The sequence below is a fragment of the Sciurus carolinensis genome, chromosome 18 (assembly GCF_902686445.1).
Source record: "Sciurus carolinensis chromosome 18, mSciCar1.2, whole genome shotgun sequence".
Lineage (NCBI taxonomy): Eukaryota > Metazoa > Chordata > Mammalia > Rodentia > Sciuridae > Sciurus > Sciurus carolinensis.
In genome coordinates this window covers 10,440,751-10,468,157 of record NC_062230.1, presented here as the reverse complement: position 1 = coordinate 10,468,157, position 27,407 = coordinate 10,440,751, and the positions used below count along the sequence as shown (strand labels likewise).

Here is a 27,407-nt window from a genome sequence, read left to right as displayed (position 1 = left end):
GTCTTTTTTCTTTCTCCCTCCCTCCCTTTCTCTTCCCTTCTTTTCTTTTCTCCATCTTTGCCTTCCTGTCTTGCTGAGCACACTCTGCCGCTGAGCTACACCTCCAATCCTGATTGAGCTTTTTTAATGTGCCAAGTATTCCATTACTTTCTATTAATGTTTTGATGAATATTCTAAAAGATACTGGCTATTTAATACCAAAACACTTTCTCTTACTTTTTACTATAAAAAATTTCAAACTTTTAGAATATAAAATGGTAACAAATAATCTATACATCTGTCAAATAGATTCAACAGTTGTTATTTTGCTCAGTTCTTTTTTTGCTGAAGTATTTCAAAGTACAGGTATAATAGCATTATAATCCTAACCACTACAATTTGAGTCTCTAGAAAATAAAGATGTTTTCCTAGATATCCACAACCACATTATCCTACCATACAAAATGTCTTTTAAAAAGGTTGGAAATACTGTTAACATAAATGGTAACACTGCATTGTTCCTCCTTAGTACCTTAAAGGGGTAGGAAAAGATAGGCATCACTGGAGGAGAAAAATTTAGGAAATCCTGGAAAACTTCTGATTGAAGGAGCTTTATGATCTTTAGAGTTAAATCATTCTGATGTTTAGATTTACCTTCAAAGCTTCCACTCTGTTATTAGCCCACAGTGCACATCCTCAGGGCAAGAGGGGGGGAGATACTGTAAGTAGACTTTCTTTCTTTTTTTCTTTCTTTAATTGTAGATGGACATAATACCTCTGTTTTATTTCTTTTTATGTGGTGCTTTGGATCGAACTCAGTGCCTCACATGTGCTAGGCAGGTGCTCTACCACTGAGCTACAGCCCCAGCCCAGTAAATAAACTTTCTTAAAAGAAACATAAGTGTCTGTAGATGGTTGAAGTACAGCTCTACTTCTTTTTTCCAGTGGTGGGGATTGAACCCAGGGTCTTGTGCTTGCAAGGCAAGCACTCTATCAACTGAGCTGTATCCCCAGCCCCCTAGCTCTACCCTCTTATATTCTTGTTTTCATATATCTGCATTGGAGAACTCAGCAGCAGAGAGTTTTTTCTCCTACAGAGGCTGCCTTTGGGTGCCTAGCCAGCATTGTTGACAGGCTTGACTTAAAACTTCAGGTGCATTTACTCTCAAGTAACAGGATGGTGTCAGTCAGCTGACTACTTTTAGAAATACTATTCTATTTTGTTAGACTAGATGCTTCTGGACACAATGACTCTTGGCTATAATCTCAGTGACTCAGGAACTGAGTCAGGACAATATCAAATTCAAGACTGGTCTCAGCCATTTAGGGAGACCCTGACTCAAAAATCACAAAACAGAAAGGGCTGGGGATATAGCTCAGTAGTAAAGTGCCCCTTAGCTAAATTCCCAGCACCAGGGAAAGAGTAGTAAAAGTAATAGCTTTGAAGGTTCAAGAATTGCCTGTTGGCATGATTGCTTCTTTATGTTCTTGATCAGTGTGGGCATTTGACGTTGATTTTCTTCATCTTAAAAGCCTTTACTCCCTTGGTTTTGGAAGCATCATTTTGTCTTCTTCCTCATCTTATCTCTTGATCTGGGTCTCTGTGTGTCTTCCCCTTAAATGCTAAATGTAACCACACATTGTACTCCTGTGATTAATATAAACCCTAGTGTGAGCCAGGTTAATTTAGGAAAATTTGAGGAAAGACTTTGTAGGTCTTTCTGGAAGGAAGCTTGAGAGACCCAGGAAAAAGGAAGTACTTCCTTGATTCCTCTGGCATGAACGAAATCACCTTTAGTTCAAGAAGAAGCTGGCTTTTTGGAAGCCAAATGCAAAGACCAGGTTCCTGATGATATTATTGAGCTACTAGACCCACCCAAAGCATGTTGCATGACTTTGTGGATCTAAGTTTATCCTACCTGGGGTTTGTTGAACATCTTGGATGTGTACATTTATGTCCTTCATCAAATTGGGACATTTCCTCCATTATTTCTTTAATAGCCTCTCTCCAGGGAAAATCATTAAGGTCTCTCTTGGCCTTGGTTTCCTCACTTATAAATGCAGATAATAATGAATACTCTCAAAGTTATTTTGGAGATTTAATTGAGATAACCTGTTAAAGCATGTAGTCCAGTCTGGCTCAGTAAATGATACTTTCTTCTTCATTAATTGCCTAGCATAGAAAGTTGCTTAAGAAAATTGCTAATACGGAATTTAATGAAACTTGGGTCTGATAGAAGAGGCAGGAAATTACAAATTTGAAGTACCCTATACTTCTCTGCCTGATCCCATGTTCTTCTTCCCCTCCTGGAAGGTCAGTATTAGCTCAGTTCTGTATTATCATTCCAATTAAACATATATACGTGTATACCTAACTGTATATTGCTTAATTTTTTGTTTTTAAGGTTTATGTAGAAAGTATTTATTCTACATTATTTTCCTGAGATCATTCATTTGTTGCTTGTGGTATTATTTATTTTCACTGCTGTTTAGAATTCCATTGCATATATATCCAATAGCACATTGACCCATTCTACTCTGGATGGGGATTAGATTATTTCCTTTCTCTTTTTTATTATCTACAAAATGTGCTTATTTTACATTATTATACATATGCTCTGTTACTTTGCTTGAGAGTTTTTCATTGTTTTGTGAAGCTTGTCATGGGACTGACACTCTTCTCTCTCCCTCATTCCTTGCTCCCCAGGCAGTAACCACTTTGACCTCTCTTAGCTTTCATGTGTCTGTTTTGGTATGTGTTTTGCACGTTTGAGATTTAACCACATTTGAGAGTGAATGACTAAGGAGTGTTTGGGAGCTGTGAATGCAGCAGGAAGGCAGCTGACCAAGTTTCCCTGCTGGGCAATGTGGGTGTGCAGGTCATGGGTGCTCCCTATCAGTTTCTGTACACCTGAGGCTGATCAGATGATGCAAAGAAGTCCTTCCCCCACCCCTAGTCAGAGCAGTTCTGGTTGAGAGAGGTTTGTGGCTACAGTCTGGGAGCCCCGTAGGGAAGACTGGGAGGCGCCAGCATTTATCTCACCCCCAGTTTGGTGAGATACCTGTGCCCTCAAATGTGTTTGGTGTCCGCTAGTCTTTTGGTTTTACTCACTTAAAACCAAATTGGTCTTAAGTGAAGGGAAGAAGAAGAAAGGATCGGTAGTTTTTCAAGCAGTCTCCCAGCCAATCCTCCATCTCTAGACTTATTGATAAGTATTGTTGAACTGTTTGATTTTTTTTCTTCCTTTCAGTGCCTGAAGACCTCTCATTAGAAGAGAGAGAAGAACTTTTGGACATTCGTCGAAGAAAAAAGGAACTTATTGATGACATTGAGGTAAAAAGCAAAACAAAAACAAAAACTTCTTGAGTTTTTGCTTTTGGGTGAGATAGTGAATAGAGTTACGTCAGGAAAATGTAGAAAATCAGCGTTTCGTATATGTATATAAGAACTGCACCGAAAGACAAAGAGTTGTCCAAATTGGTAAAGCAACAACTGTCTAGGTCAGACAGTGCAGACTCTGGGACAGGAACGAAGACAGTGAACCTGAAGTCTACAGCAGTCAGCTTGTGGCTCCAGAGTTGCAGTGACAGGTTTAAACAGCAGCACAGGTCTGCCAGGCATGGCCCTCCAAAATCTTATTATAAGACTTGTTCACGTACAATATCTTGAGGACTTACAATATTGCCTACTACATTTTTGGCACTCAGATATCCTTTGATCGAGTGGTCAAACTTATATTGGAAAGCTGTGTACCAAATACCTACTAGGTGGTAGGAGAAACAGATGACTGACATACAGATGAATAAACATTGTCCTTCCCATACTTGTGTACTTTACTTAGGGACAGGGTAAATGACATCCCTTAGGAGGGGTAATTGAACAAAGCCATCGTTTCAGAGCTGGGGTGTCTGTGATTTCTAAAAAAACTATTCACAAGGTCACTGGGCTCCTTCCTTGTGGGACTTGCTTGGGAAAGTCAGTCATTGGCTCTTCTTGAGACACTTCCTAGTCATTGTCATTGCCAGAATAAATATGGCTCATAGACCATTTGCTGCGGGGCCAGGCCTCATCCCAAACAACGATTCCTTTCTAGGAACTCACTCTTAAGTCTAACTTTCTTGGCACACAAATAATAGGGTTCTGAATAAAAATTTCTTTGTATTTGAAAGGTAATTCATGGACATTTTTATTCTAAGGTTGTCCTTCATTCTTGGAAAAATCCTGTAACCCAGAATAAGTCCTCTAGTTGAAGAATAAAAATTTATATTATTTGGATACAAATAATTATACTTTTAATTAATATAAAATCTTAATTTAACTCTACTTCAGTCCATCAGTGACTGCTGAGGCCCAGAGAAGCTAAGATACTGTCCAGGGCCTCTCAGCCAGTAGGGGAGTCAGTAGGGGACACATTGAGGGAAAGGGGAGTCTGTTCCCTCTGATGTTTCCAATCTCTGAGGCCCAGGGATCCAGGTGTGGCTTTACCCTCTGGGCCCTATCCCTGGTGCTTTATCTCTGACAGAGTGACAAGAATTACTCTGTCACTGATAAGCGACTGACAAACTACCTCAATGCCAACCTAAAAGTGTCTGAATTCCAACTTCCCCCTGGTCTCCAGGGAATGTAGGCAGCATGGAGAGGTAGGCAGCCCATGCTAGGTCATGTTGAGTGTCCACACTTCAGTGGACTAGGGACCTGCTGCCTTCCCTTTGCTAGATAGTCTTCCTTTTTACACCTCTGATATTCTTCCATATTCCTTGATTTTACACACAAATACTCCAGAATCTGCCTAGTTAACCTCTGTCATCCAACCTTGGGTAGACAAATCATTTTCTTTTCTCCTAAGCAGTGCTGACTCTGAGTCTGTGGTATTGGGTGTTGGTACCTGTGTACCTGTGATGCTCAGAGGAGCCCTCTGGGAAGGTTGTATCTACAAGGTTGAAACTTCCATGAGTCTAGGTGGAAGAAGGCTAAGATACCCTGCAACCCCCAAATCCTTCTTTTTTGACAGAGGCTAAAATATGAAATTGCAGAAGTGATGACGGAGATTGACAACTTAACATCTGTGGAGGAGAGGTAAGCAGTTTATGGCTGTGCTTTCAAGGTACTCATCTTTCTCTGCACCTCCACCCTCTAGCTGAACTTGTCACCTGGCGTCTGCTGCAGGGGTGAGAGGACAGGCCTTGGTTGTGGGGCCTTTGGAGCTGTTCATCCAGCTTCCTGCCCTTGGCTCCTTCCCTCTCCTGGGAGGCAGGGGCTGCTCTGCAGTTTACTTCCTCTGAGTCCTTGTCTACCTGTGTAAGTTTGGGAGTAAGCACAGCACTTAGAAGTAACTACCCAGAAATAAACTTTTTGTATCATAAGAAACTGCTTTTTTATTTTAAAAAAAAAAAAAAAGTTACTGTTTTTCATCATTAGTTTTTTCTGAAGAAAGTTATCACAAGTTAAAAAGAGCCAGAGTATCTGCACACTGGCTTCTACCTCAGAGTGTGGAGGGCTCCTCCAAGTGTGTTCGTGCTTTTCACTTTGTTAAGTTGTCACGCGTTGTCATGAGAGGGAAAATGCACTGAGGGGCTGTGATGGGGCTGTGTTGTGTGCAATACTGTGTTCTCCAAATGCACCTGTTAATGGTTTTTTTAATTATCTCAAATGAATAGCAAAACTACTCAGAGGAACAAGCAAATAGCCATGGGAAGAAAGAAATTCAACATGGACCCTAAAAAGGTAAGAGAATGCTTCCAGTGTTCCGGCATGTGAACGATTGATTGTTGAGCTTTAATGACTATCTCTCTTGGGACAAAGGTGACTGTATCACCTCCTAAAGTATCACCTCATAAAAAGATGGAATTAATATTACATTTTATAAAAAACAAAAGCAGGGGGTGGGGCTGACTGCTCCTGAGCAGGGTGAAGCAGAAGCAGCCTGTTGAACTGGCTCCCAGGCAGAAAGGCCTTTATTGTTGTGTGCAGCTCCCAGCACACATGTGACCCAGGGGAGCTAGCTGGAACCACTCCCTGGCCATAGAACCCTGCAGGTCCCTTGCCCCCAAGGGTTACCTCCCTTTATCTTCTTGAGAAGCTAGGCCCTATCACAGGGTGGTCTGTTACCCATGAGGGCAGAGGTGGGAGAGCAGTCCAGATGCCAGTGTTTATAGATTTCACTGTCAGGTGGGCTGAAGAGTTCAAGTAAGAGGACCTTATTCCTGTCTTGGCCCTATGGGCAAAGTGCCTGTATGAAAGAACAAGGAATTCTCCTCATTGAAGCAAATACCTTGTTCTTTTCTAAATTGGATTTTCTAGGAAAGCACCCCAAAACAATGAAACTTCTTATTTTTGAGTTTGAGATAAAAGATTAGACAGAATCTATAAAGCTTCTTGGAACACGTGACTCAGTTGTCACATTGTTTTGGTTTTGAAAGAGAAGAGTAAACCTGCAGTAGTCACAAAGGCTCATGGTGGAGGGGAGGAAAGGCGTCCCATGGGAAGGTCTAATTGCAGAGCTGGCTTATTCATTGCTAGTGGTCTGCGGTTGGTATTCATTTCTAACATTTTTTGTTTGCTTATTATAATATTGAGCCTCTATACAAATTAGTAAATTATTCAGTAAATGTTTATTGATTGCAGGAATTATACTGTGCAAGGTCTAAGGTCTATAAACTTACATAAGTAAGTTCAACTTCAATTGCAAATCATATTTAAAGAAATATGTATCAAGCTGGGCATGGTAGCACATTCCTGTAATCCCAGCTACCTGGGAGGCTCACTAGAGACCATGAGTTTGAGTCCAGTCTTGGCAACATAATGAGATCTGTCTTGAAACAAAAAAACAAAAGCCCCCCCAAAATGTATATCATTATCTCTGTTCATGAGTTGCAGATTTGGATTTTCTTAGCACTTAGCACAAATACGGCTGGAATAGGATTTTTTTTCAACTGGTATACTCTAGCTACCATAAAAATTTTTCAGTTGCTTCCTAATTCTCTGCTCTTGAGGCATAAATCAACTCCAAAATGGAATGAAGTTGTCAATTGGAATGATTTTGTACATTTAGTAATGATTCCATATTTGGGGTTAGTAAGTTTTTTTATATCCTTTAGAAGTTGAGTTTACTGAGTTTTTAAATTCTCAGCAGATTTCACAAGCATTGGAAATATCTCAGGATGCTTTGCAAAAGTGAATGTTTTAGAACTGGACTTCATGTTTTCAAGGGGCCCAAGTATAGCACAGAGTAGCATACCAGTGAGTTTGTAGATAAATTCAAATCTCAGGAACATGCAGATAAATAAACACTGATTTTGTTTCTTAAAGTAATGCTACCACTATGCATCAGGCTTCAGTTTCATGAGTGTGAACTCACTTTGTGGGTTCTTGCTTGTCTTCTCACTTTACTTGTACCATGTCATATTTATAATAAGGGCTAACACTGAGGACTTCCTGTTTGTCAGGAACTATGTGAAGGACTGATCCTTACAACCTTATGAAGTAGGGAGATTCCATTTTAATTCTTGTCTCACAGTTTGGGAAAAAGCACAGGGCCCTGAAGGAACACCCTACTCTCATGAGCAAGGAAGACTCAAGACTTGGTGCCTGTAACCTCTTGTGATACTGTGCTTTCCATTGCTGTGAAAAATACCTGAGAAGAGTTAAAGGAGGAAAGGTTTGTTTTGGTTCATGGTTTCAAACGTGTCAGTCCATGACTGCTTCACCCTCTTACTGTGGGCCTGTGGTGAGACAGAACCTCATGGCAGGGAACACGTGGTGGAACAAAGCTGCTCACATCAGGGCAGCCGGGAGGCAGAGAGAGAGATACTGGTTTCAAGGGAACACCAGGGACTCACTCCCTCCAACTCTAGTCCCACCCCTTAAGTTTCCACCACCTCCCGATAGTCCATTAAATATGGATCCATCAGTGGCTTCACCATTGAGGAGATCAGAGCGCTCACAGTCCAGTCCCTTTCCAAAAGCCCTGCCTCTGAACACTGAAGCCTTTTGGGCACATTTCAGGCCCAAACCATAAATTCACTACTCTGCTAAGCTGGATGGGACCCTGGGGTTGGTTTGTAAGGAGCTCTGAGTCTAGACAATCTAGTGTTCATGTGGTGGCTGCTCGCCATATCCAAAGAAGTGAGGATTTAATCAGCCTGTGGCAAATTGCTCAACAGGCTTCATTTTGTGTCCCTCTTTACCTAAAAGACATTTTTATACTAATTTAACTGGTTCCATTCAACAGTTTATTATGTTGCTCAGTAAATGCAGAAGGCACATTAAGTCTGCATGTGACCTTTTGCTATGAAAAATTATCAAAATTATTTGCTTTTATTGACTGACTCATAGTTTCAGAGATTTATGACTGTAGCACTTAGTTTGGGTTCATTAGGGCCATAGACTCTGACTCAAACAGCAGATATTTATTTTCTCATAGTACTGAGGCTATAAGTCTGAGATAGGCATGCCAGCATCGTGGGGGCCTGGCGAGGCCCCTCTTTCAGGTTGCAGATAGCTGCCTTGTTACTGAATCCTCATGTGGCCAGGGCAGGGAGTAAGCCGACTCTGGAAACACATATTCATTCATTCTTATACTCTCTCTCTCTTTCTCTTTCTTCCTCTTTCTTCCTATCCCAGGGATTGAACCCAGATCCTCACATGGTACTCTACCACTGACTACATTTCCATCCCTTTTTATTTTTATTTTGAGACAGGGTCTAACTTGCCCAGGCCAGCATTGAACTTGTGAACCTCCTTGTAGCTACTCCTACCGAATAGCTGGAATTACAGGTGTGTGCCACCAGAGTCTCTTCTTATAAGGGCATAAATTCCCTGAGACCTGGGGGCCCTTACCAGATGAGCTTATATAACCCCAATTTCCCCCAAAGACCCTACCCTCTAAGTGGGTTTGGACTTCAACATAAGAATTTTGAGAGGGATAAAGATATTTAGTCCTTAATCACACCAGATAATCTCACATGATTCAAATGCAACTCAAAATTTTATCTACCCCTCTTGCCACTATTAAGCTATGTAACATTGTGAAACATTAAGATAGTGTCAGAATAAATAAATTCTTTCAGGTTGGGAGGGAATGAAGCCTCTAAGTGATAACATTTTAAGCAAGGAGTTTTGATTTGTTCAGGTACATTAGATTCTGGAAGTAGCACTTCATTTATAAATAAATAAAAAGGGAAAAGACTGATTTAGATCAAGGAAGCTGGAGATACTCTGCCGCCTCTCCGTTTTATTCCCTGTGTTCTAGAAATGCCTTAAAATAAAGCATATAAATATATAACAAGCAGGAATTTACTCACGGGGCTAGAAATTGAGGAATCCCTACAAGAAAGAAGATAAATGGGGTCAGCTGAGGAAGGAATGATGCCCAGATTGAACCCAAGAAAGAGCTGCTGTAGGAAATGAGAGCAGCCTTGGGGTCAGCAAGCTCAGTTTGAGGCAGATGCAGAGATGGGACTGTACTTGGGGCATCTAAACTGTTCACCCTTTGCTGAACTTGTTTCTAAGCAGTGGTATGGGCCCCCAGGAGAGGGAAGCAGGAGAGAACACTGTCTATGAGAAAGGCCTGCAGCACAGAGGACAAAAAATACCCATTCCCAAAGGTCAACTGTGGGCACAGCCCCCACTGCCTAAGTGCTTTCTGTCAAATCACTGCAGGCAGCTCCATAAAAATCAGAAACAGCTTCAGGGACTACCAGGGACTATTAAATACAGAGATAAACACCCAATCACCAAACATTTGAGGAAATGAACACCTGAAGGGAACATAAATCTAGACAAACAAACAAACAAACAAAAAAACTAACACTAGAGAAAACAAGCCTAATAGAAATAATAGAAACTTCTAAAAATAGAGTGTATATATCTTTAAATGTCATCAAGGAGATTTGATAGGATGTTTCTTATCGATGATACGAAAATGGGGGTTTGTGTAAAAGAACTTTGGAAATAAACTGTCATGTAATAACATGAGCACTGAGCTCTGACATAGAGAGGACGGATGAATAGTGGATTTGTGGGCTACAAGAGAGTGATAACTCTCTCCATGGTTCTGTGCAGAACTATATGAAGACATGGAAGATGAGTCCAGCAGCCCAAATTTCATCCAGTACAAGTCCCAAAGGAGAGAACTGAATAATGGAGGGCAGGAAGTGTCATAAAAAAATCTTGGATCCATCTTAAAACTAGACTAAGAAAGAGTCCTCCAATTCACAGGCCTCATCAAATGTCAAGCGGGATAAATTGTTGAAAGACCTATATATAGGTTCATTGTGTAAAATATAAAGCTTATAGATAAGGTCATTAAATTTTCCAGGAAGGAAAGACCAGACTACCTAAGAAGAAATGAGTTTACTATCAGAGAACACTGGATCAAAGACAATGGGGAAACAGTATCTTCCAAGGTTTAAGGAAAAATCGCTTAAAACTGAGAATTATGTTCATCTAGACTGTCACTCATGAGAAAAGGCAAGTAGAGATATTTGCAGACAGGTGAGGACTCAAAAAGTTAACCACCAAGACCTCTAATTCTAGTAGTTGAGTAGTTTGGAGTATTGTACCTTAAAACAATAAATGAATCCATGGGTAAAAAAGACATGCAAAGCCAGGCACAGTGGCACATGCCTGTAATCCCAGAGACCCAGGGAGCTAAAGCAGGAAGATCACAAGTTCAAGGCCAACCTCAACTTAATGAGGGCCTAAGCAACTTAGTAAGACCCTGTCTCAAAATAAAAAGGACTGGGGATATAGCTCAGAGCTAAAGAACCCCTGGGTTCAATCCTTAGTTTCAAATAAATAAATAAGATACAAGAAACTAGCAAAACTTACAGTTACGTCTAAAAGAGAAATTTATAGTTTAAAAATATTTCTTCAAGTCCCAAGTTATATCAGTATGTATGTAAGTAGCAAGAGGGAAATGAAAGAAGTAAAATTTGGCTAAGGTTTTCTAGATGTGGATAGGTAAGTAGTATAAGATTAAATATTTGTTAAAAGGCTGGGGATGTAGCTCAGTTGGTAGAATGTTTGCCTCACTCACATGCACAAGGCCCTGGCACCACCAAAAAAAAAAAAAATGTTAAAATTTTAGAAGTAGCCATTAAAGAGGGGATTAAAGTAGAATTTATAAATTATTAGGAAATTTTAATAGAGAAAGTTTGATCATTGTAACAAAGGACTGAAATGGCATGTAAAATAGAAAGCACAAAAATTAGAGGTCTGGAGTAACTCCTAAGAAATCAGTGACAACTATAATTTTGGGCTACATTAACATTTTATTTTTTTATTTTTTATTTTTTGCAGTGCTAGGGATTTGAACCCAGGGCCTTGTGCTTGCAAGGCAAGCACTCTATCAACTGAGCTACATCCCCAGCCCTACATTAACATTTTAAAAGACACTTCATTATTAGGTTAAAAAATGCAGTAAGGGGGCTGGTGTTGTAGCTCACTTGGTAGAGCGCTTACCTAGCATGTGTGAAGCTCTGGGTTCCATCCTCAGCACCAGATAAATAAATAAATAACATAAAGTTGTGTTTTCCACCTACAACTAAAAGAAAAGTAAAAAGACCTTCAGAAGCATTTTTTTTAAATGCAATAATGGGGATGAAACCCAGGGGCACTTTACCACTGAGTTACATCTGCAGCTGAGGGGCAGCTCTGATCTTTGACCAATTTGTTGGTCAGTTTAAATCAGACTGTGAACTTCTGCCTAACTTCCCCCGGCCACTCCACCCCTAGGTAGACTCTGAGGGCATCCTTGCCTCCCTGCCACCTCTAGTTGATGACTTTCCCTCCCTTCTCCACCTGCTTACCTCCTTCTGTTCCTCTACCTGAATGCTGCAGTGAGCAAGTCACATAAAGTAAATGTAGAACCCTGGCACTGCCTTGCCTGTTGCAGGCTGTTTTCAGGGAACTTGGGCTAGGACAAGTCTGTACTTAGAATCCAGAACCACAGTGTTAGGGTATGTGAATGTCTTGGAATGTAGGTGGTAACCAGAAATATACAAGAGTTAATTTACGGTTGTCGTGTAGCATGACATGGTGCACAAACTTTAAATGTACAGCTTGAAGAAACTTAGCAAATTAAGATGCTGCTGTAGCCACAACCCAGAACAAGACATTGAACGTCATAGGCCACGTTGCTGGTACCACCTCCTTGTGAGTTTACTCCCCAAGGTAACCAGTGCTCTGTCACCATGAATTAGTTTTGCCTTTTTTAAAAACCTTATGTAAGTGGAATTTAAATATGCTTTTCTGATCTGGGCACAGTGATACATACTTGTAATCTCAGTGACTCAGGAGGCTAAGGCAGGAGGATTCCAAGTTTGAGGCCAGCCTCAGCATTTTAGCAAGATCTTGTCTCAAAATAAAAAGGGCTGGAGATGTAGCTCACTGATAAAGCTACCCTGGGTTCAATTCCCAGTACCAAACAAACAAGCTCCTGTGTTTCATGTCTATGAGAAGCTTTCATGGTTCTGAGTGTTCATTCCATTTTGTTGTAAGGTATTCTTTCATCATGTATCTGTCAGAATGTGTTTATCTGTCTTTTTATTGGTTGATTGTTTCCAGTTTTTGGAGATTCTAAAGTAGACTGCTGTGGACAATCATGTGTTTGAAAAAAGAAAACAATCTCCAGATGGGTATGAGGAAACCTGGCCTTGAGCCTGGGAATTTTAGCTAGAAAAGCCTGTCTGAATTGGTAGGAACAGCCTCCTGGCAGATAGATACCAGAATCCTGTTCCCTTACTAGCCTGGCCAACCTGAATCTTGGAAGCAGCTCTGAAGCCGTGCCATAGAGAAACTTTTGCTATAATGTTGGGTCCCTGGGGTTCCCCTAAGACAGAGCAGAGTGCAGCTGATTCAGGCTAGAGGTAACTTCTTGCTTTTTGAAATTGTCAGCTATGCTCTATAGGTCCTTAAAATGCGCATGAGTTTCAGCTGGTGTAAGCCCAGTGGTAGCATGTCAGTTAATGTGTTTTAGTCTCAGGTAACAGAAATTCCAGCCAAAAAAAATTGCCTTTTGCTTACACAATGGAGATTTACCTTCTCACACAGCTGCTATAGTAGTTGTTGACTCCTAAGTGACATAAACAAAGTGGCTGTGCTCATCTCAGCCTTTCTCTCATGTGAGGGCTGCTGTGGTTCTGGTCATCACATCCTTGTTCAAACTAGGAAGAAGAGCAAAGCAAGCTCCTGGGAATTCTACTAGGAAATCAGAGTGTATCCCAGCTGTTCCCCACAGGCTTCATTTATGTCTCTTGGCCAGATCTGTGTCACGAGCTCATTCTGAGTTCCAAGGGCAGCTGGAAGAGTGATTATCTAGTGTAGGATGGCAGAGTTTAAAAAGTTGTTTGGGTTGGGTGTTAGGTTGCCCAACCAGCAGTGTCCATCTCATACGTGGAGTGCCCCTGACACAAAACAGATCGTTTTCTAAGCTCAAGAAATCCAACATCATCATTACATCTGCTTTAGAATCTCTAACAATCACTTATAGTGGTTTGTTCAGCAGCCCATTTTAACCTGTTAAATTCCCAGGATGGAGGTATGTCCTTTTCTTGGCTGGATGAAATATAGCATGGTATTGTGAAAGTCAGAAGTTCTGTGGGTCTCTGGTATTTTTGCTGTGACCAAATGAATATAATTCTGTCCTTGAAAATTGAGTTTGAGTGGCACTCCTAATCAGCACTTCCTGTCTTGTGATCTTCAGGGAATTCAGTTTCTAATAGAGAATGACCTGCTACAGAGTTCCCCAGAAGACGTCGCCCAGTTCCTCTACAAAGGAGAAGGCCTAAATAAAACCGTCATTGGGGACTATCTGGGTGAGAGGTGAGTTGAGGGAGGATGGGCAGCTCCACCTGGGCCCACCCTCCACTTAGGGGTTCTCACAGCTTCTCAGCCACAGGCATGGAGTACACAGGCTGCCCTCAAACGGAGGGAACCTTCCCCGTGTGTACTGTGTGGAGAGAGGAGTGTTGAGGCACTTGGGGCCAGGCGAGGTCTGTGCCCCTTGGGGAGTCGAGACAACCGACAGCACTGCTGCCCTGTCAAAATCCTGGTCTTGGAAGACCTCTTATTCTTCTGAAGTTTGTCCCAGAAATACCCTGAATGTCTCAATGATTTTCTTCCCCTGTCACACGGGGTGTGAATGAAGGTAGGAAGCGATGGTTAATATTTAAAATGGAAAGCAGTAGGTCAGACTTACTTTTCCAACCTTCTTCACTAAAAGTCCATTTACTGTGCTTAGCAGAGGTTAGGCAGCACATGCCAAGTGTGCCCAAACAGACTTGTCACGGACCAAAGAGAGCATCGTTAAACAAAAGCCCAGGGGTGGCTCACTTAGGTAGTTTCTGTTTCCAACTTTTTATTAAAAATACTTAATAAAAGAACATTCCCCAGCTCATTCTGTAAGCTCACTACTACCTGAGACCAAAACCAAAGACATCACAAGAAAACAAAACTGCAGTCCAATATCTCTTAGAATATGGAAATACAATATTTCAAGAATTTTTTTAGGAAATCAAATCTAACAATATATAAAATGGATTACACACCAAATGGGATATATTCCACCCGTGCAAGGTTAGTTCAACATGCAAAAGTCAAAGTAACAATGTATCAGTAGAATAAAGAATATGACTCATGATCATTCCCATAAATGCAGAAAAGGCATTTGAAAAAATACAACACTGCTTTTCACAATAAAAGCACTCAAAAAACTAAGACTAGAAAGGAACTTTCTCAACAGGATGGAGAGCACCTATGAAAGCAGCTTATCATAGTGAATGGTGAGCAACTGCTTCCCTGAGATCAAGAGCAAGATTAGAATGTTGGCTCTCACTATGTCTGTTCAACGTGGCACTGGCACTTTTAGCCAAGGGCAGTTGGGCAAGAAAATGAAAATAAAGACATCCACATTGGAAATGAAGAAATAAAAATTTTTTTTTAATTGGTACCAGGGATTGAACCCAGGGACTCTCAACCACTGAGCCACATCCCCAGCCCTTTTTTATGTTTTATTTAGAGACAGGGTATCGCCGAGTTGCTTAGGGCCTTGCTAAGTTGCTGAGGCTGGCTTTGAACTTGCGATTCTCCTCCCTCAGCCTCCTGAGCCTCTGGGATTATAAGCTCGTGTCACCACACTTGGCAAATAAAACTATTTCTATTTGTAGATGACATCCAAATGTAGAAAATCTTAAGGAGGTCACTGAAAAACTGTTAAAACTGAGCAAGTTCGGTAAGATTGCAGGATACAAAATCAATATTCAAAACTCAGTTTTTGTTTTCCAGGACTGGGGATTTAACCCAGGGGTACTCTACCACCGAGCTACATACCTCCCCACCCGGCTTTTATTTCTTATTTTGAGACAGGCTTCTGCTATGTTGCCCAGGTGGCCTCTTAACTTCAGCCTCCCAAGTAGCTGGGATTATAGCTGGGTTTTAGTAGTAATGAGCAAACTGAAAAGGATATTAAGAAAACAACTCCATTTATAATAACAGTAAAAATAATAAAATATTTAGAAATATGTTTGGAAAAAGAAGAAAAAAATTTTTACACTGAAAACTAAATATTGTTGAAAAGATCAAAAAATGGAAAGATGGCTCATGTTCATGGGTCAGAAAATTTAATATTGCTAAAATGGCAATACTTTCCACATTGATCTACAGATCTAATGCACTCCCTATTAAATTCCAGCTGACTTTTTTGCAGAAGTTGGCAAGCTCATTGTAAAATCATATGGAACTTCAAGCATCCAGAATAGCCACAGTCTTAAAAAAGAACATATTTGGAGAACTTACACTTCCTGATTACAAAATAGACTAATGCTACATTAATCAAGATAGTGAGGTGCTAACATAAGGATGGACATAGAGAAGGTCATAGAATATAATTTAGAATAAAAAATGAACCTCATATTTACTGTTGAATGATTTTCGATAAGTGTTCCAAGAAAATTCACTGGGGCAAGAATGGTCTTTTCAACAAATGGTGCAGGGACAACTGAATACCCACATGCAAAGGGTATTCAGTTTCACTCCTCACCATATACAATTAAAATGGATCAAAGACCTAAGTGTAAGAAGCAAAACCATAAAACATTAAAACATACAGGTAAATCTTCATGACCTTGAATTATGCCAGGATTTCTTAGATCCAACATCAAAAGCACAAACAACAGAAATACTTTTGTGCTTCAGATGACATCATTAAGAAAGTTAAGAGACTCTGCAAGTCATATATAAATCTGATAAGGACATATCTAGAATATATCCAAGATCCTAAATTCTCTGAAATCTAAAATTTTCAGAGCACCAATGTGATACTAAAAAATAATGGATTTTAAAGTTTTGAATTAGAGATGTTCAGCCTGTATTGAAATCCATGTGGCATGAGTATGGATAGCTAAGAGAGTAAGGCAAAGACTAAGCCTTGGCTGCTGCATCCCAGAGTAGGGAACAAGGAACTGGTGGAAGAGGAGTGATGGGACCACCCCTTATATTCACTGCCTGCATTTGAGGTGCTTCACACCCGCTTGAATCAACTTGTGAGCCGGCAGACGAGCTCGCTCCCTTGGTGGACTCAGGGCACTTCATTATCCTCATGGTGAGGCACCCTTTGTGGCAGTGGGATTTTGCCTTTACACCTCTAGGACTGACACTGAGGAGTGGTCAGGTGGTGGCTGATGTGGTCACAGGCCTGCCCCTCGCTGTGGCCTTAACCTAACTGCTGCTACCTCCTCCCACACTTAGCAGCAGCAGGCATGAACATCTCTAATTCAAAACTTTAAAATCCATTATTTTTCAGTATCACAAACCTTCACTCTGAGAGTGCCCTGCACTGAACCACTGTGCCAGTGTAGTGGGAATCAGCTGACAGGTGAAATGTCAGACTGTCAGCTTGATCCCCAGTCCTTCCTCCTGTCTCCCAGGACAGGGTCTGTGTGCTCACTGCCCTCTTGGGAAGATCTCATCAGTGCCCCCTCTGTAGACATAGAACAGTCAGGAACCATCGGAACCCTGGGGCTTCAGAACTGCAACACTACACCTCCTACATGCTTATCCCAAAGAGAAAGATGGGGAGAAGTTGGGGCATGTACTTGGTGCCCTCGCACTTATCCTACCCTCCCTTCTTTCACCCTGAAAGCCCCAGCAGATGGGGCAGCTGCTTGTGAGCAGGTGGCACTCAGCTTCGCATTGCCTGTGACCATGTCCAGCACCGGCACTGGTGTGGGCTGTGGTGTTGATGTGGTTGGTGAACGTGCCCCGGGAGTGAACTCTGGTTTTCAGGCTGCATTTTGTCTACTCTCCTAAGAAGGGCAAGTCACAGGCATGTCCTGTAAGGCACTAGTGTTCGGAGAATACTGGCCTACATTAATTCCAGCACCTAGCCACCCTCAGGCAGCCTGTGGTGGAGGCAGGTGGAACCCAGCATTTTGATGTGTGGGGTATCCTCAGTATATCTTGTGACCAGGTCCTGTGGAACGTCTTTGAGTTAAGATTCAATAGCACACTTGTTAAGTCATTTTACTTTTCGTTGTCATTTAAATGAATTTTACACTTTTTACTATATTTTCATGATTAGTTTTTAAAAACTAATGCAAGGTATTATTTCTTTCCCAAACTTTTCTTTCTGAGCCCAGTATGCACCTTATGGTTTATGGCCTTGTGCAAGTTAATTTAACTTTCTGAGCCTCAAAACCCCTATCTGTGAAATGGGGGTGATAATAGGCCTAACTCATGGAGCCATTTTGAAGGTTTCAGGGTGCATGCTAAGCACTGGGTAGGCCTCACAGCTTGGCATCTGAGGGGACTCCGTTGGCCATTATGGTTGTCCTTTGGGGGTTTGTAATGCTCTTTTTCCTGACTCTTGCCTATTGTGAAGTACTCTCCTAATAGCCTATTAATTGTTTTATTTTAAGCCTGAAAATAAATTTTACAGTGAGGAGAATCTTAACTTGTAATCATATAAAAATTAAAATTGTAAAATCTTGCTGTAGGATATGTCTTTCTTTTGAAGTGATTGAGATAATATGCATTAGCCTTGAACTTATTTCCACTCTTTTCTAGGGATGACTTTAATATCAAAGTTCTTCAGGCTTTTGTCGAACTCCATGAATTTGCCGATCTCAACCTTGTACAAGCCTTAAGGTGAGCATTTGGCTGCACCCTGGGCATAGGCCAGGTGGGGAGCCATGAGCAGTAGTGGCCGTTGATGTGCTCTAGGTAGCTCCAAGGGAGCCTGTGAGTCCTGCAGACACTGGCTGCTCATTCCCATACAGCAGCCCTTGTCAGAAATCAGAACATGCACACAGGGTTGGAAGTTGTGCTTTCTTCCTTCTAATGTCCAGTTCTGCATCCTGCGCATAGTTTCTTTGCTGTCCATCATTTTGAGTGACATGCAGTAGTGTGTGTTGCATGCCCTCGTTGGTGTGACTTCAGCATCACCCCAACCCATTTTCCACTAGACGTGACCTTGAGCACCCAGCACAAGGTTGTCCTTACTGTTCCAGGGAGGATGTGGATCTCCCACCATCAGAGGCCACCCTCTGGCCTGTCTTGTCTGAGGAAAGCCAGTGTCACTGTGAGTCATGTGGGTGGGTGGAGAGGTCCGTGCTTAGACTCTCTGGTGCAGCCCCATTGGGACCCACAGTGCCCTCCCTGGATGCCGCTCGAGCGGCTGGCAAGCCTGAGTGACTCTCTCTTTGTCGTCATCTCTTGTGTCCTGGCTGGGTACTAATTCCGACCCACTGCCCTCTGCAGGAAGAGGCTGCGGGGACAGGCCTCTAATGGGAGCCATGCTACCCTGTTCCAGGCTGAGGACATCATAGCCATGTCGTGTCTGTTCACTTTCAGTCCTTCTCCTCCATACTCTGGTCTGATTTACATGGCCCGTTTCCTTGTGGCTCACTTCGGCTGCAGACTGAAATACCTGTGGTGTGTTGGTACGACCCTTATGACACAGGGTCAGCCTGGGGCTGAACAGCATGCTGACCGTGAGCCCTGCTTCCCATTTTTCAGAGTCAGTTTTTGAAATAAAAGGCTCAGGCCTGGCAAGTGTGGTAGGCATGGCCATGGCACGTCCATCCTCGCCACGGTGGATCTGTTTATTTTGACCAGTCTCTGATCCATAGCCAAAGACCAAGAGAGGGCAGGAAGTTGCCACTTCAGCTTTACTCCAGTGGGTCCCCAAGTGCTGCCTGCCTGTAGCACCTCTGTCATTCCTCTGTCATTGGACCTGCCCTGAGGTGCCAGTGAGAGAGGCCGCTGGTCCTTGGAGTGCCCCACAGAGCTTACACTGGGTAGAGAAAGGATGATAGATATTTCTAAAGCCTATGTTCATGGCTTATCAGAAGGAGCTGGTTGCTGTGGAAACAAAGTGAGGCTGGGTAAGGGGTCCTCAGGCTGGTGGGAGGGAAGCCCAGGGGACTCAGGGCTGAGGATGGTACTCTGATGGAGCAAACGGCAGGGAGAGGGCCCCTGGGTGCTCCTTTAGTTTGAGGAGCTGCCTGGAGGCTTTGGGCTTTTATTCTGAGGAAGTCAGAGGTGTGCGGTCAACTGAAGCCCATCCCCTCTGTGGAGTAGGCCAGGAGACCGCTCATCTCATGGTGTGCATTGCTGACCAACATGGGGCAGAGAGGGAGAGTCAGCAGTGACCCCGCCCAAGGCAGCTGTCCTGATAGCCAGGGACCAGGCAGATATTGAGTCTGAAGCTGTTGAAGCAAACACTCAAAGAGAGGGACCTGATTGGCAGGAGTCTCTGGAAAGAGGGCATTTATAGGACCTGCAGAGGAAGAAGAGCCCAGAGAGAGGGGAATAGCATCTCCCCCATCTGATCACTGTAACACCAGTATCTTAAAACCAAGGGCAGTCCGGAAACTTAATTGGAATCTGTAGGTTCAATCTCATCCCTCATCCTTGTGCTGAAGCCACTGCAGCATCAGATGCTACTGAGCAATTGGTGTGTGAGGCAGGGCTGGCCACAGGACCACAGGGTGCAGGACAGGCTCGGGGCTGACAGATAACAGTTGGTACTGGGTGCCTTGCAGCTGGAAAGCAAAGAAAGGAGCAGGAGTTTTGGGGCAGGGCTTGCCATCTTAGGTCGGGCAGTCAGGGAAGACCTCGGTGAGAGGAGGGGTCATCTGAGGATAGGAGCATCTGATCACCATGAGCCTAATCCCTAAAGCAGGAGTATGTCTGCCCCAGCTAGGTAGCAACAGACTCTGGTGGTGGGCCCACTGGTGTGGGTGGGCCATGGACTCTGTCCTGCTGACTCTGACCTTGCCTTTGTGGGTGGAGGCTCTGAGAGAGGACATGGCCCTGTTCACGCTGTCAAGACTATGGAAGGCATAGGGATGGGGGAGGGCTCAGGTGACCATGTGATGGGTGCAGATGGTGCTGACAGTTGGGGGCAAGAAGTGCTGGGGTCTTGGGTGTTTTGAAGGCAGTGGCAGCAGACCTTGCTGAAGAATCGGTTGTAGTTATTAAAAAGCAGAGCAGTCAGTAAGTTTGTTTGGAATTACCAAGCAGAAGGAAACTGAATCTTTCTTTGCTGGCTGAGACCCATACACCCCTGCCAGGGTGGCATCTCAGGCCAGGGAGAGAACACCTTTGCTGTGGCAGGGCAGGAGCTGCCCTAGGTTCCAGGCTGGGTCCATCCCCTGGCATGGTCTAGGGTGAGGTGTCTACCTCTCCACAGGCAGTTTTTGTGGAGCTTCCGGCTGCCAGGAGAGGCTCAGAAGATTGATCGCATGATGGAGGCCTTTGCTTCACGCTACTGCCTGTGCAACCCTGGAGTCTTCCAGTCTACAGGTCAGTGGCTCGGCTCGTGGCCTGGCCCCTCACCCTTCCAGCTTGTTCCTAGGACCTGTCTTCCCTGAGCCAGGAGGTTCCTGCCTGTAGCCACCTCTCAGACCTACTCCTGCTCTGCAGGGAGCTACCGCTTCAGAGGGTAGACCCAGGGCCCTCCTGCCAGGCATGCTTGGCAGGGCCAGCGCGCATGGTTCTGACGTGGGTCGTCCTGAGGGGTGCCCACTCTCCGCGTAGAGATTCCAGCTGGCTCAGATGCTGTCCGCTGACTCGTTGCAGACACGTGCTACGTGTTGTCCTTCGCCATCATCATGCTCAACACCAGCCTGCACAACCACAATGTGCGTGACAAACCCACCGCGGAGCGGTTCATCACCATGAATCGTGGCATCAACGAGGGAGGGGACCTCCCGGAGGAGCTGCTGAGGGTGAGGCCTTTTATTCTTTCCTTTCTTTTTTTTTTGTTTTGTGGTACCAGAGATTGAACACAGGGGCACTTTACCACTGAGCTACATCTCCAGCCCTTTTTCTAGATTTTTAATTTTGAGACAGGGCCTTGCTAAGTGGCTAAGGCTAGTCTTAAACTGCCATCCTCCCGCTTCAGCCTCCTGTGCCACTGAGGTCATAAACATGTGCCACTGTGCTCAGCTTCAGGACCCTGCTTCTGAACTGCATCTAGCTGTTTCTCCTCCTTCCTCAAATTTATCAAAACGTGTGAGAATTGGCAGTGTTGATTAATTTATCTAACTTTATTATCTTTTATTTTTTATTTTCAGACAGGGTCTCTTACATGCCTTCTGCCTCAGCCTCCTGAGGAGCTGGGATTACAGGCACGCACCACCATACCTGGTTGACTTATTTATTTGAAATGCATCTTTCAGGCATATTTTCGTTTTCCTGGTCCTGCTGCACTTTATGCTCATTCTGCACTGGAGAGAGAGAGAGAGAAAGGACAGTTGCTTCTCCTGTTTGAAAGCCTGAACTTGCTCTTGTCTCTCCTCCTTACAGAACTTGTATGAAAGTATTAAGAATGAACCGTTTAAGATCCCGGAGGATGATGGGAATGACTTGACGCACACATTCTTCAACCCAGACCGGGAGGGCTGGCTTCTGAAGCTGGGTGAGCCTTCTGCAAGTGACCCGTGCTTGTGGCCCCTCAGCCCACACAGCAGCTCCCGTGGGGTCCTCCCAAGCTCCTTGTAGCGAAGCCCCTAACCACTTGGCAGCAACATTAAAAGACATTGCCGTTAAGCCAAAGCCTGCTCTCAGCAGCCGCACGTCCCAGGCTGGTGGCTGCTTCCCTGAAGTGTGGCCTTTCGGAGGGAGGCCCTACGTGCTGTATCCATGGCAGAGACTGCACAACCTGTCCCAGAAAACTGCCAAGTTAGCGTTTATGTAAATCCAGGGCAGTTTTCTGTACGAGAAGCACGTGCATTTATCTCCAAAGAACCTGTGTGCCTTTCTCCTGGTTTGGCGTGGCTGTGATTTTTGACGAGTGGTTTAAATGTGCCTTCTTGTTGTTTTCCTTCTGCCTGTGGCTCCCACCTTTCTGTTCTGTGACGGGCTGTCCCTGCTTGTCCTGCGTTAGGAGGTAGGTACCCAGTGGCTTCCTCCCCTCCCCAGCGGCTCACTCCTCTTTCGGTTTCTCTCCCCCACGTTGGTCTGTGTGAAGCTCTGGTTTGTGGCTGCCATTCATCTGATCCATTTGGCTTTGGACTTGCTGGGTCGGCGTTGTGCATGGTGCGGTGTTTGGCACCCACCTCAGGGACAGGGTCAGCAACAGCTGGGACCAGGAGCGCATGGGGACACTGTGTGGGAACAAGCCCCCCCAACCCCATCTTTAGGTCCTGCAGCAGCGAAGAAGCTGGTAACCAGCCTGTCCCTGCAGCCTCGCCAGTCTCCCCATACTAACCAAGCACTGCATGTTTACAGCTCCCGGAAAGATCCTGGGGATGTCCTAAAGACTTTCTCACCGGTGACAAGTCTAATGGCTTTTGTACTTTATGGGCAATTTTAGCAATTTTTAGGGGCTATTTTGACTCTGGGGGGATGAATTTTTACCTTACATCAACAGTAAAGCCCATGAGATATGACTGCTGTGTTTTGTCCAGGAAGTTCTGAGAACAGGTGATTGCTGTGTAGCATGTAAGACCCAAGTGCTAGAATTCTGGTAATTTTTATTATTTTTTCATGAAGGGAGGATAAGATGCTGCATGATGACAGTGTGACAGGCACAGGCCACCTTAGCTGATGGGATGGGGCTGTTCCCATGGGGCTGTTCCCATGGGGCTGTTCCCACTGGGGTCTTCAACCTTGGCATTGCTCTTCAACTCTTCTCTGGCTATGCCAGCGTTTAAAAGAATTCTGGATCTTTGCCTAAAAACTTAGCACCATAGCCTTGGCCTCAGATGCCTGAGTGACATCAGATATACCCCAGGCACCTGTGGGCCTGGAGTGGGGGCAGGCGGAGGACTGCGTCTGAAGGCCCCAGCAGCTGCACTCCATGATAAGTAGGGCACTCGTTGGATTAGACACCTTCCTTCTGTTTCTTGTATTGCCCAAGAGTGCCCCCTTGAGGGACAGTGACAGCCACTCAAGTGACCTCTGTGTTCCTGGGAAGGAGGTGGCTCTGAAGACATAAATCAGTGAATGAAATAAAGGCACAAGACTTCTTGTGTCTGCAGCTCGTTTCTGGAGGGCTGATAAGAAGGCTGTGAGTGAGGCACGGAGCACTCGTGTTGCTGTGCAGTTGCCCTGGGCACTGGGAAGTGGGGTGCCAGGAGTGCCCAGGGCATCCAAATGTGACCTCAACTCAGTGGGCAGCCAGTGCAGCATGGGGTTTGCCTGGGCACGCAGGTGCTGCCCTGCAGAGTTGGCACCTGCAGCTCTCTTGCCCCAGTAGTCCCATCTCTGCTGCCTTCTCAGGAGTAAAGTTGGAGGCCAAAGTCTTGCAGGCCAACCCTGCACTCAGCAGGCTCCTGAACCCTTAGTGACAGCAGACTCACTGCAGAGCTCCTGGTGCCCAGAGGTGCCTTTGCCTGTGGGCTTCCCCGTAACTGTGTGGAGGAGCCCAGGCCTGGCCACTAGACACCTGTGTTGGTATTGGTCCCCAAAGGGCAAAGGGGCAGCAGATAAGCCAGAAGCCAATTCTTAAGACTCAGGTCAACCCCCAGGTGTGGTCCTGCACTGAGTGGGCGCACAGGGTTCCTCCTAGTACAGGGCAGACAGAGCAGGGACACAGGTACCTGACTGGACCTGTGTAAAACTCCAGAATTTGGGTTTCTAAGTGTGTGTTCAGATGGGAATGTCGCATGCACGATACAAACTTAGCTTTAGAGCAGCTGCTTCTCGAGGCTTGGGTGTTGCAGGAGCGCAGGAGCTCAGGCTGTGCGCCGTGCACAGGCCTGGCCTGTGGTTGTGGAGAAATTCAGGACAACAGGTTCTGAGAGTCGTTCATGTCAGAAACCTAGACTGTGGTCAGAGCTGAGCTATGTGGAGGGAAAGCATGCTCATGCCTGTGCCACGCGCGTCCTTGTGCGTATTGCACACAAGGCCCTGTAACAGTGGAAGTGGAAATTCACAGACCAAAAGTGGTGCTTACCTGTGGAAGAGAAGCCAGGCTCCTGGCCACAGGGAGAGCAAGGTGTGGTCGGTGTGGGCTGGGCCTCCTGGCGTCTCACAGCAGAACCTGCACGGCTCTGAGGCCAGGAGCACCACCCGCCCCTGCCGGACGGACCTTTGAGCCGTGAGCGTCCCAGGTGGCAGCTTTGGGGCCAGCCTTGATGGCATACCTGTCTGGGCTCCTGCTTCCCTGGCCCAAGGACTGGGCAGGGTTGGGTTCTCCAGACTCAACACTGAACGTGGAGCAGCAGGGTGGGGTCCAGGGCAAGAGTCGAGGGCCCTTCCGGCAGTTCCCTTCCAGGACAGCTGATGGTCCTAGGCAGGTGACAGTGGAGATGGAGGCCGAGGGCAGGCAGAGCCCACAGGTGGAACTAGGCACAGGAAGAGCTGGTCCTGCACAGGAGAACCCGCTGCGCTGCATGGTGGCAGGGCCTGTGGCAGAAGGACAGCAGAGCACAGGAGCCCCCGGGCTGCAGAGTAGGACTTCGCGCTGAGTGCAGCAGAACCTTTGGGGGCTTAAAGCAGGGGAGGGACGTGACCAGGAGGTTCTTTTCAAGACTCCTCTGACTGTCCTAGGTACTGGGCGGGTCTGGGGACGGGGTCTGCATGCACTGTGGCGGCCTCAGGAGTCCCAAGGGGCAGAGGTTTTAGGTGGTGACACGAGTGATAGAGGCTGCTGTCAGCCGATTGTGACACAGGCCTTGGGACTTGGGGAGAAGCCTGGAAAGAATTGGCATTGTCCTCTTCTCATGATCTTAGGGCACAGAATGTCCTTCTGTCCCCTTGTTGCTGGAAAACTTTGGGAGAAGGCAGGCTGCCTGAAGGGTCACCTAGATCCCATGTGGAATGGAGACCCTGTCATGTCCCCTGTGTGGAACCAGCTCCCTGTGGGGCACCTTGTCAGCATTCCCATGTGGAGTGGGCTCCCGAGCAGAAATGGTCTCCCTGTCGAGCTGGGTGAGACAGGCCCAGCCCTGAGCAGAAGATTCCGTGACGAAGCCACGTGCAGGAGCTGGGGAGCAGGAGGCAGGCGACGGGCAGGAGATGCTGAGAAGAAGCAATGCCACTCCAGGCCAGAAGAGCCTGAGCAGAGGCCCTGTGGCACGAGGGTGTGACCTGGTGCTGAGGGTGGGGAGGTTCGGGGACACTGAGGATATGGCAAAGGTGCATCAGGGCTCTCCGACCCTGACTGGTGAAGTGGTGTGGTGCTGGTGAGGACAGAGCTGGGTGGCAGGTGTGTATGGGGAGAGGGAGGGACAACTGGATGCCAGAGCTGCCTGCTTCTTGGCCCGCTGGTCTACCTTAGGCTATCGAAGGACAGATGGAAGGTCCAATGAGTGAGGCAGGGGTGAGGGAGAGGCCCCACTGGGCTCTGGAGATGCCCTCCGGGCCTCTGTGTCTGTCAGGGTCAGGCGTCCTCCCTCCCAAACTGACTTTCCTTCTGGTGTCCTCATCCTGGGTCTCCACAAATGGAAGCCGAGTCAGAGGCCAAGGAAGCGCCTGCCTTGGCCCCAGGACGTGACCCTCAAGTGGTTCTCATGCGCCCTTCCTTCCATTGTCCTGTCTCCATGCCCCACGCGGGCCTCCTGCTCCCAGGGAGAGATCTCTATGACCTGCTTTCCCCCTACTGTCCCCCCATCAGTATTGGGGAGCCCTGGGGCAGGGAGGGTCTCTTCACACCTGGCATCCACATAGTGCTCGGATTTGTTGGCATGAGCGTTTCTTTCTCCCTCCTTCACTTCCACCCTCCCTCCTTCCTCCTTCCTGACTTCCCCTCAGAAGCAAAGGCGAGCAGTTGAAGTCAGCTTGTGCCGAGCTTCAGGGCTAACAGATCAGAGGGACCGTGTGCTCGTGTGTACGTGTGTGCTCCAGATCTTGTTAAAAGATTAATTTAATTCAATCTAATAATTCCCTGAGCCAAGGGGTAATTGACTTTGATGGATCCCAGGGCTGCCCAAAGTACCCAGTAATGCGATAACGCCCTGGTGTAACAGGATTAGCCCTGGATAGACCCGGGTGGCGGCGTTGACTTCATCATGTTATCATCTCATGTGGGGAGATTGCACCCATCCATTATGACTGCCTTTTCCAGGAAGCAGATTTGAGAGTGCTGTGTTATCTAGGGTGACCCTGGGTGGCCGTGGAGATACCTGTGTGGGCCGGGTGGGGGGTGCATGTGGGCCCCAGCCGTGCACCCAGCCACCCACCTGGACGGCCAGGCCACACAGCTTGTCCAGGACTTTGCTAACTTGGTCAGAATATTGAACATTTTCATGAAGGAGAAAACTAAAGCCCGAGCTTGGCTCCTGGGGTCTTTCTGCAAATGCAGTAGTTGGTGTGGGTCGTGGACCCTCAGGCCTCGGGCTCCACAGCCCCCAGCACCTGACTCACGAGGCCCTTCTGCTCCTAGGAGGGCGCGTGAAGACCTGGAAGCGGCGCTGGTTCATCCTGACGGATAACTGCCTCTACTACTTTGAATACACAACAGTAAGTGGGGAGCCTGCTCTTTTCCCTCCGCAGCTACCAGAGCCCCCCGCGGGGAGGGGCCCTGCTTTGTGGCCTGCTGAGGCTGCTTTGCACATTCTCTTGTAGGACAAGGAGCCCAGGGGGATCATCCCACTGGAGAACCTCAGCATCAGGGAGGTGGAGGACCCACGGAAGCCTGTAAGTGGCTCCCTTCTGCCAGCGTCTTTCCACCCACTTGGGTGGCGCTCCCAGCAAGGAGCCTGACCGCGGAGAGCCCTGCCCAGCACCCCCATGACAGCCTCCCCCTTCTCTCCACCAGAACTGCTTTGAGCTTTACAATCCCAGTCACAAAGGGCAGGTCATCAAGGCCTGCAAAACAGAAGCGGACGGCCGAGTGGTGGAGGGGAACCACGTGGTGTACCGGATCTCCGCCCCGAGCCCAGAGGAGAAGGAAGAGTGGATGAAATCCATCAAGTGAGTGGGCCTGCCCAGCATGCCCTTGCCACAGGACCCTGGGGACCGCAGCCGTCTGCAGGCG

At 46.0% G+C, this 27,407-nt stretch overlaps 1 protein-coding gene across 1 annotated transcript in view; it reads left to right on the top strand.

Moving 5' to 3' along the window:
- Positions 1-27,407, top strand: part of Cyth3 (cytohesin 3) — a 110,003-nt gene that overhangs the window by 79,273 nt on the left and 3,323 nt on the right. The window contains exons 2-12 of the mRNA XM_047533503.1: positions 3,231-3,313; positions 4,992-5,056; positions 5,638-5,704; positions 13,686-13,804; positions 18,044-18,124; positions 20,673-20,785; positions 21,062-21,210; positions 21,791-21,902; positions 26,814-26,890; positions 26,996-27,067; positions 27,189-27,343. Of these exons, the coding sequence (XP_047389459.1) occupies positions 3,231-3,313; positions 4,992-5,056; positions 5,638-5,704; positions 13,686-13,804; positions 18,044-18,124; positions 20,673-20,785; positions 21,062-21,210; positions 21,791-21,902; positions 26,814-26,890; positions 26,996-27,067; positions 27,189-27,343 (1,093 nt within the window). The remainder of the gene's footprint in view (positions 1-3,230; positions 3,314-4,991; positions 5,057-5,637; positions 5,705-13,685; positions 13,805-18,043; positions 18,125-20,672; positions 20,786-21,061; positions 21,211-21,790; positions 21,903-26,813; positions 26,891-26,995; positions 27,068-27,188; positions 27,344-27,407) is intronic.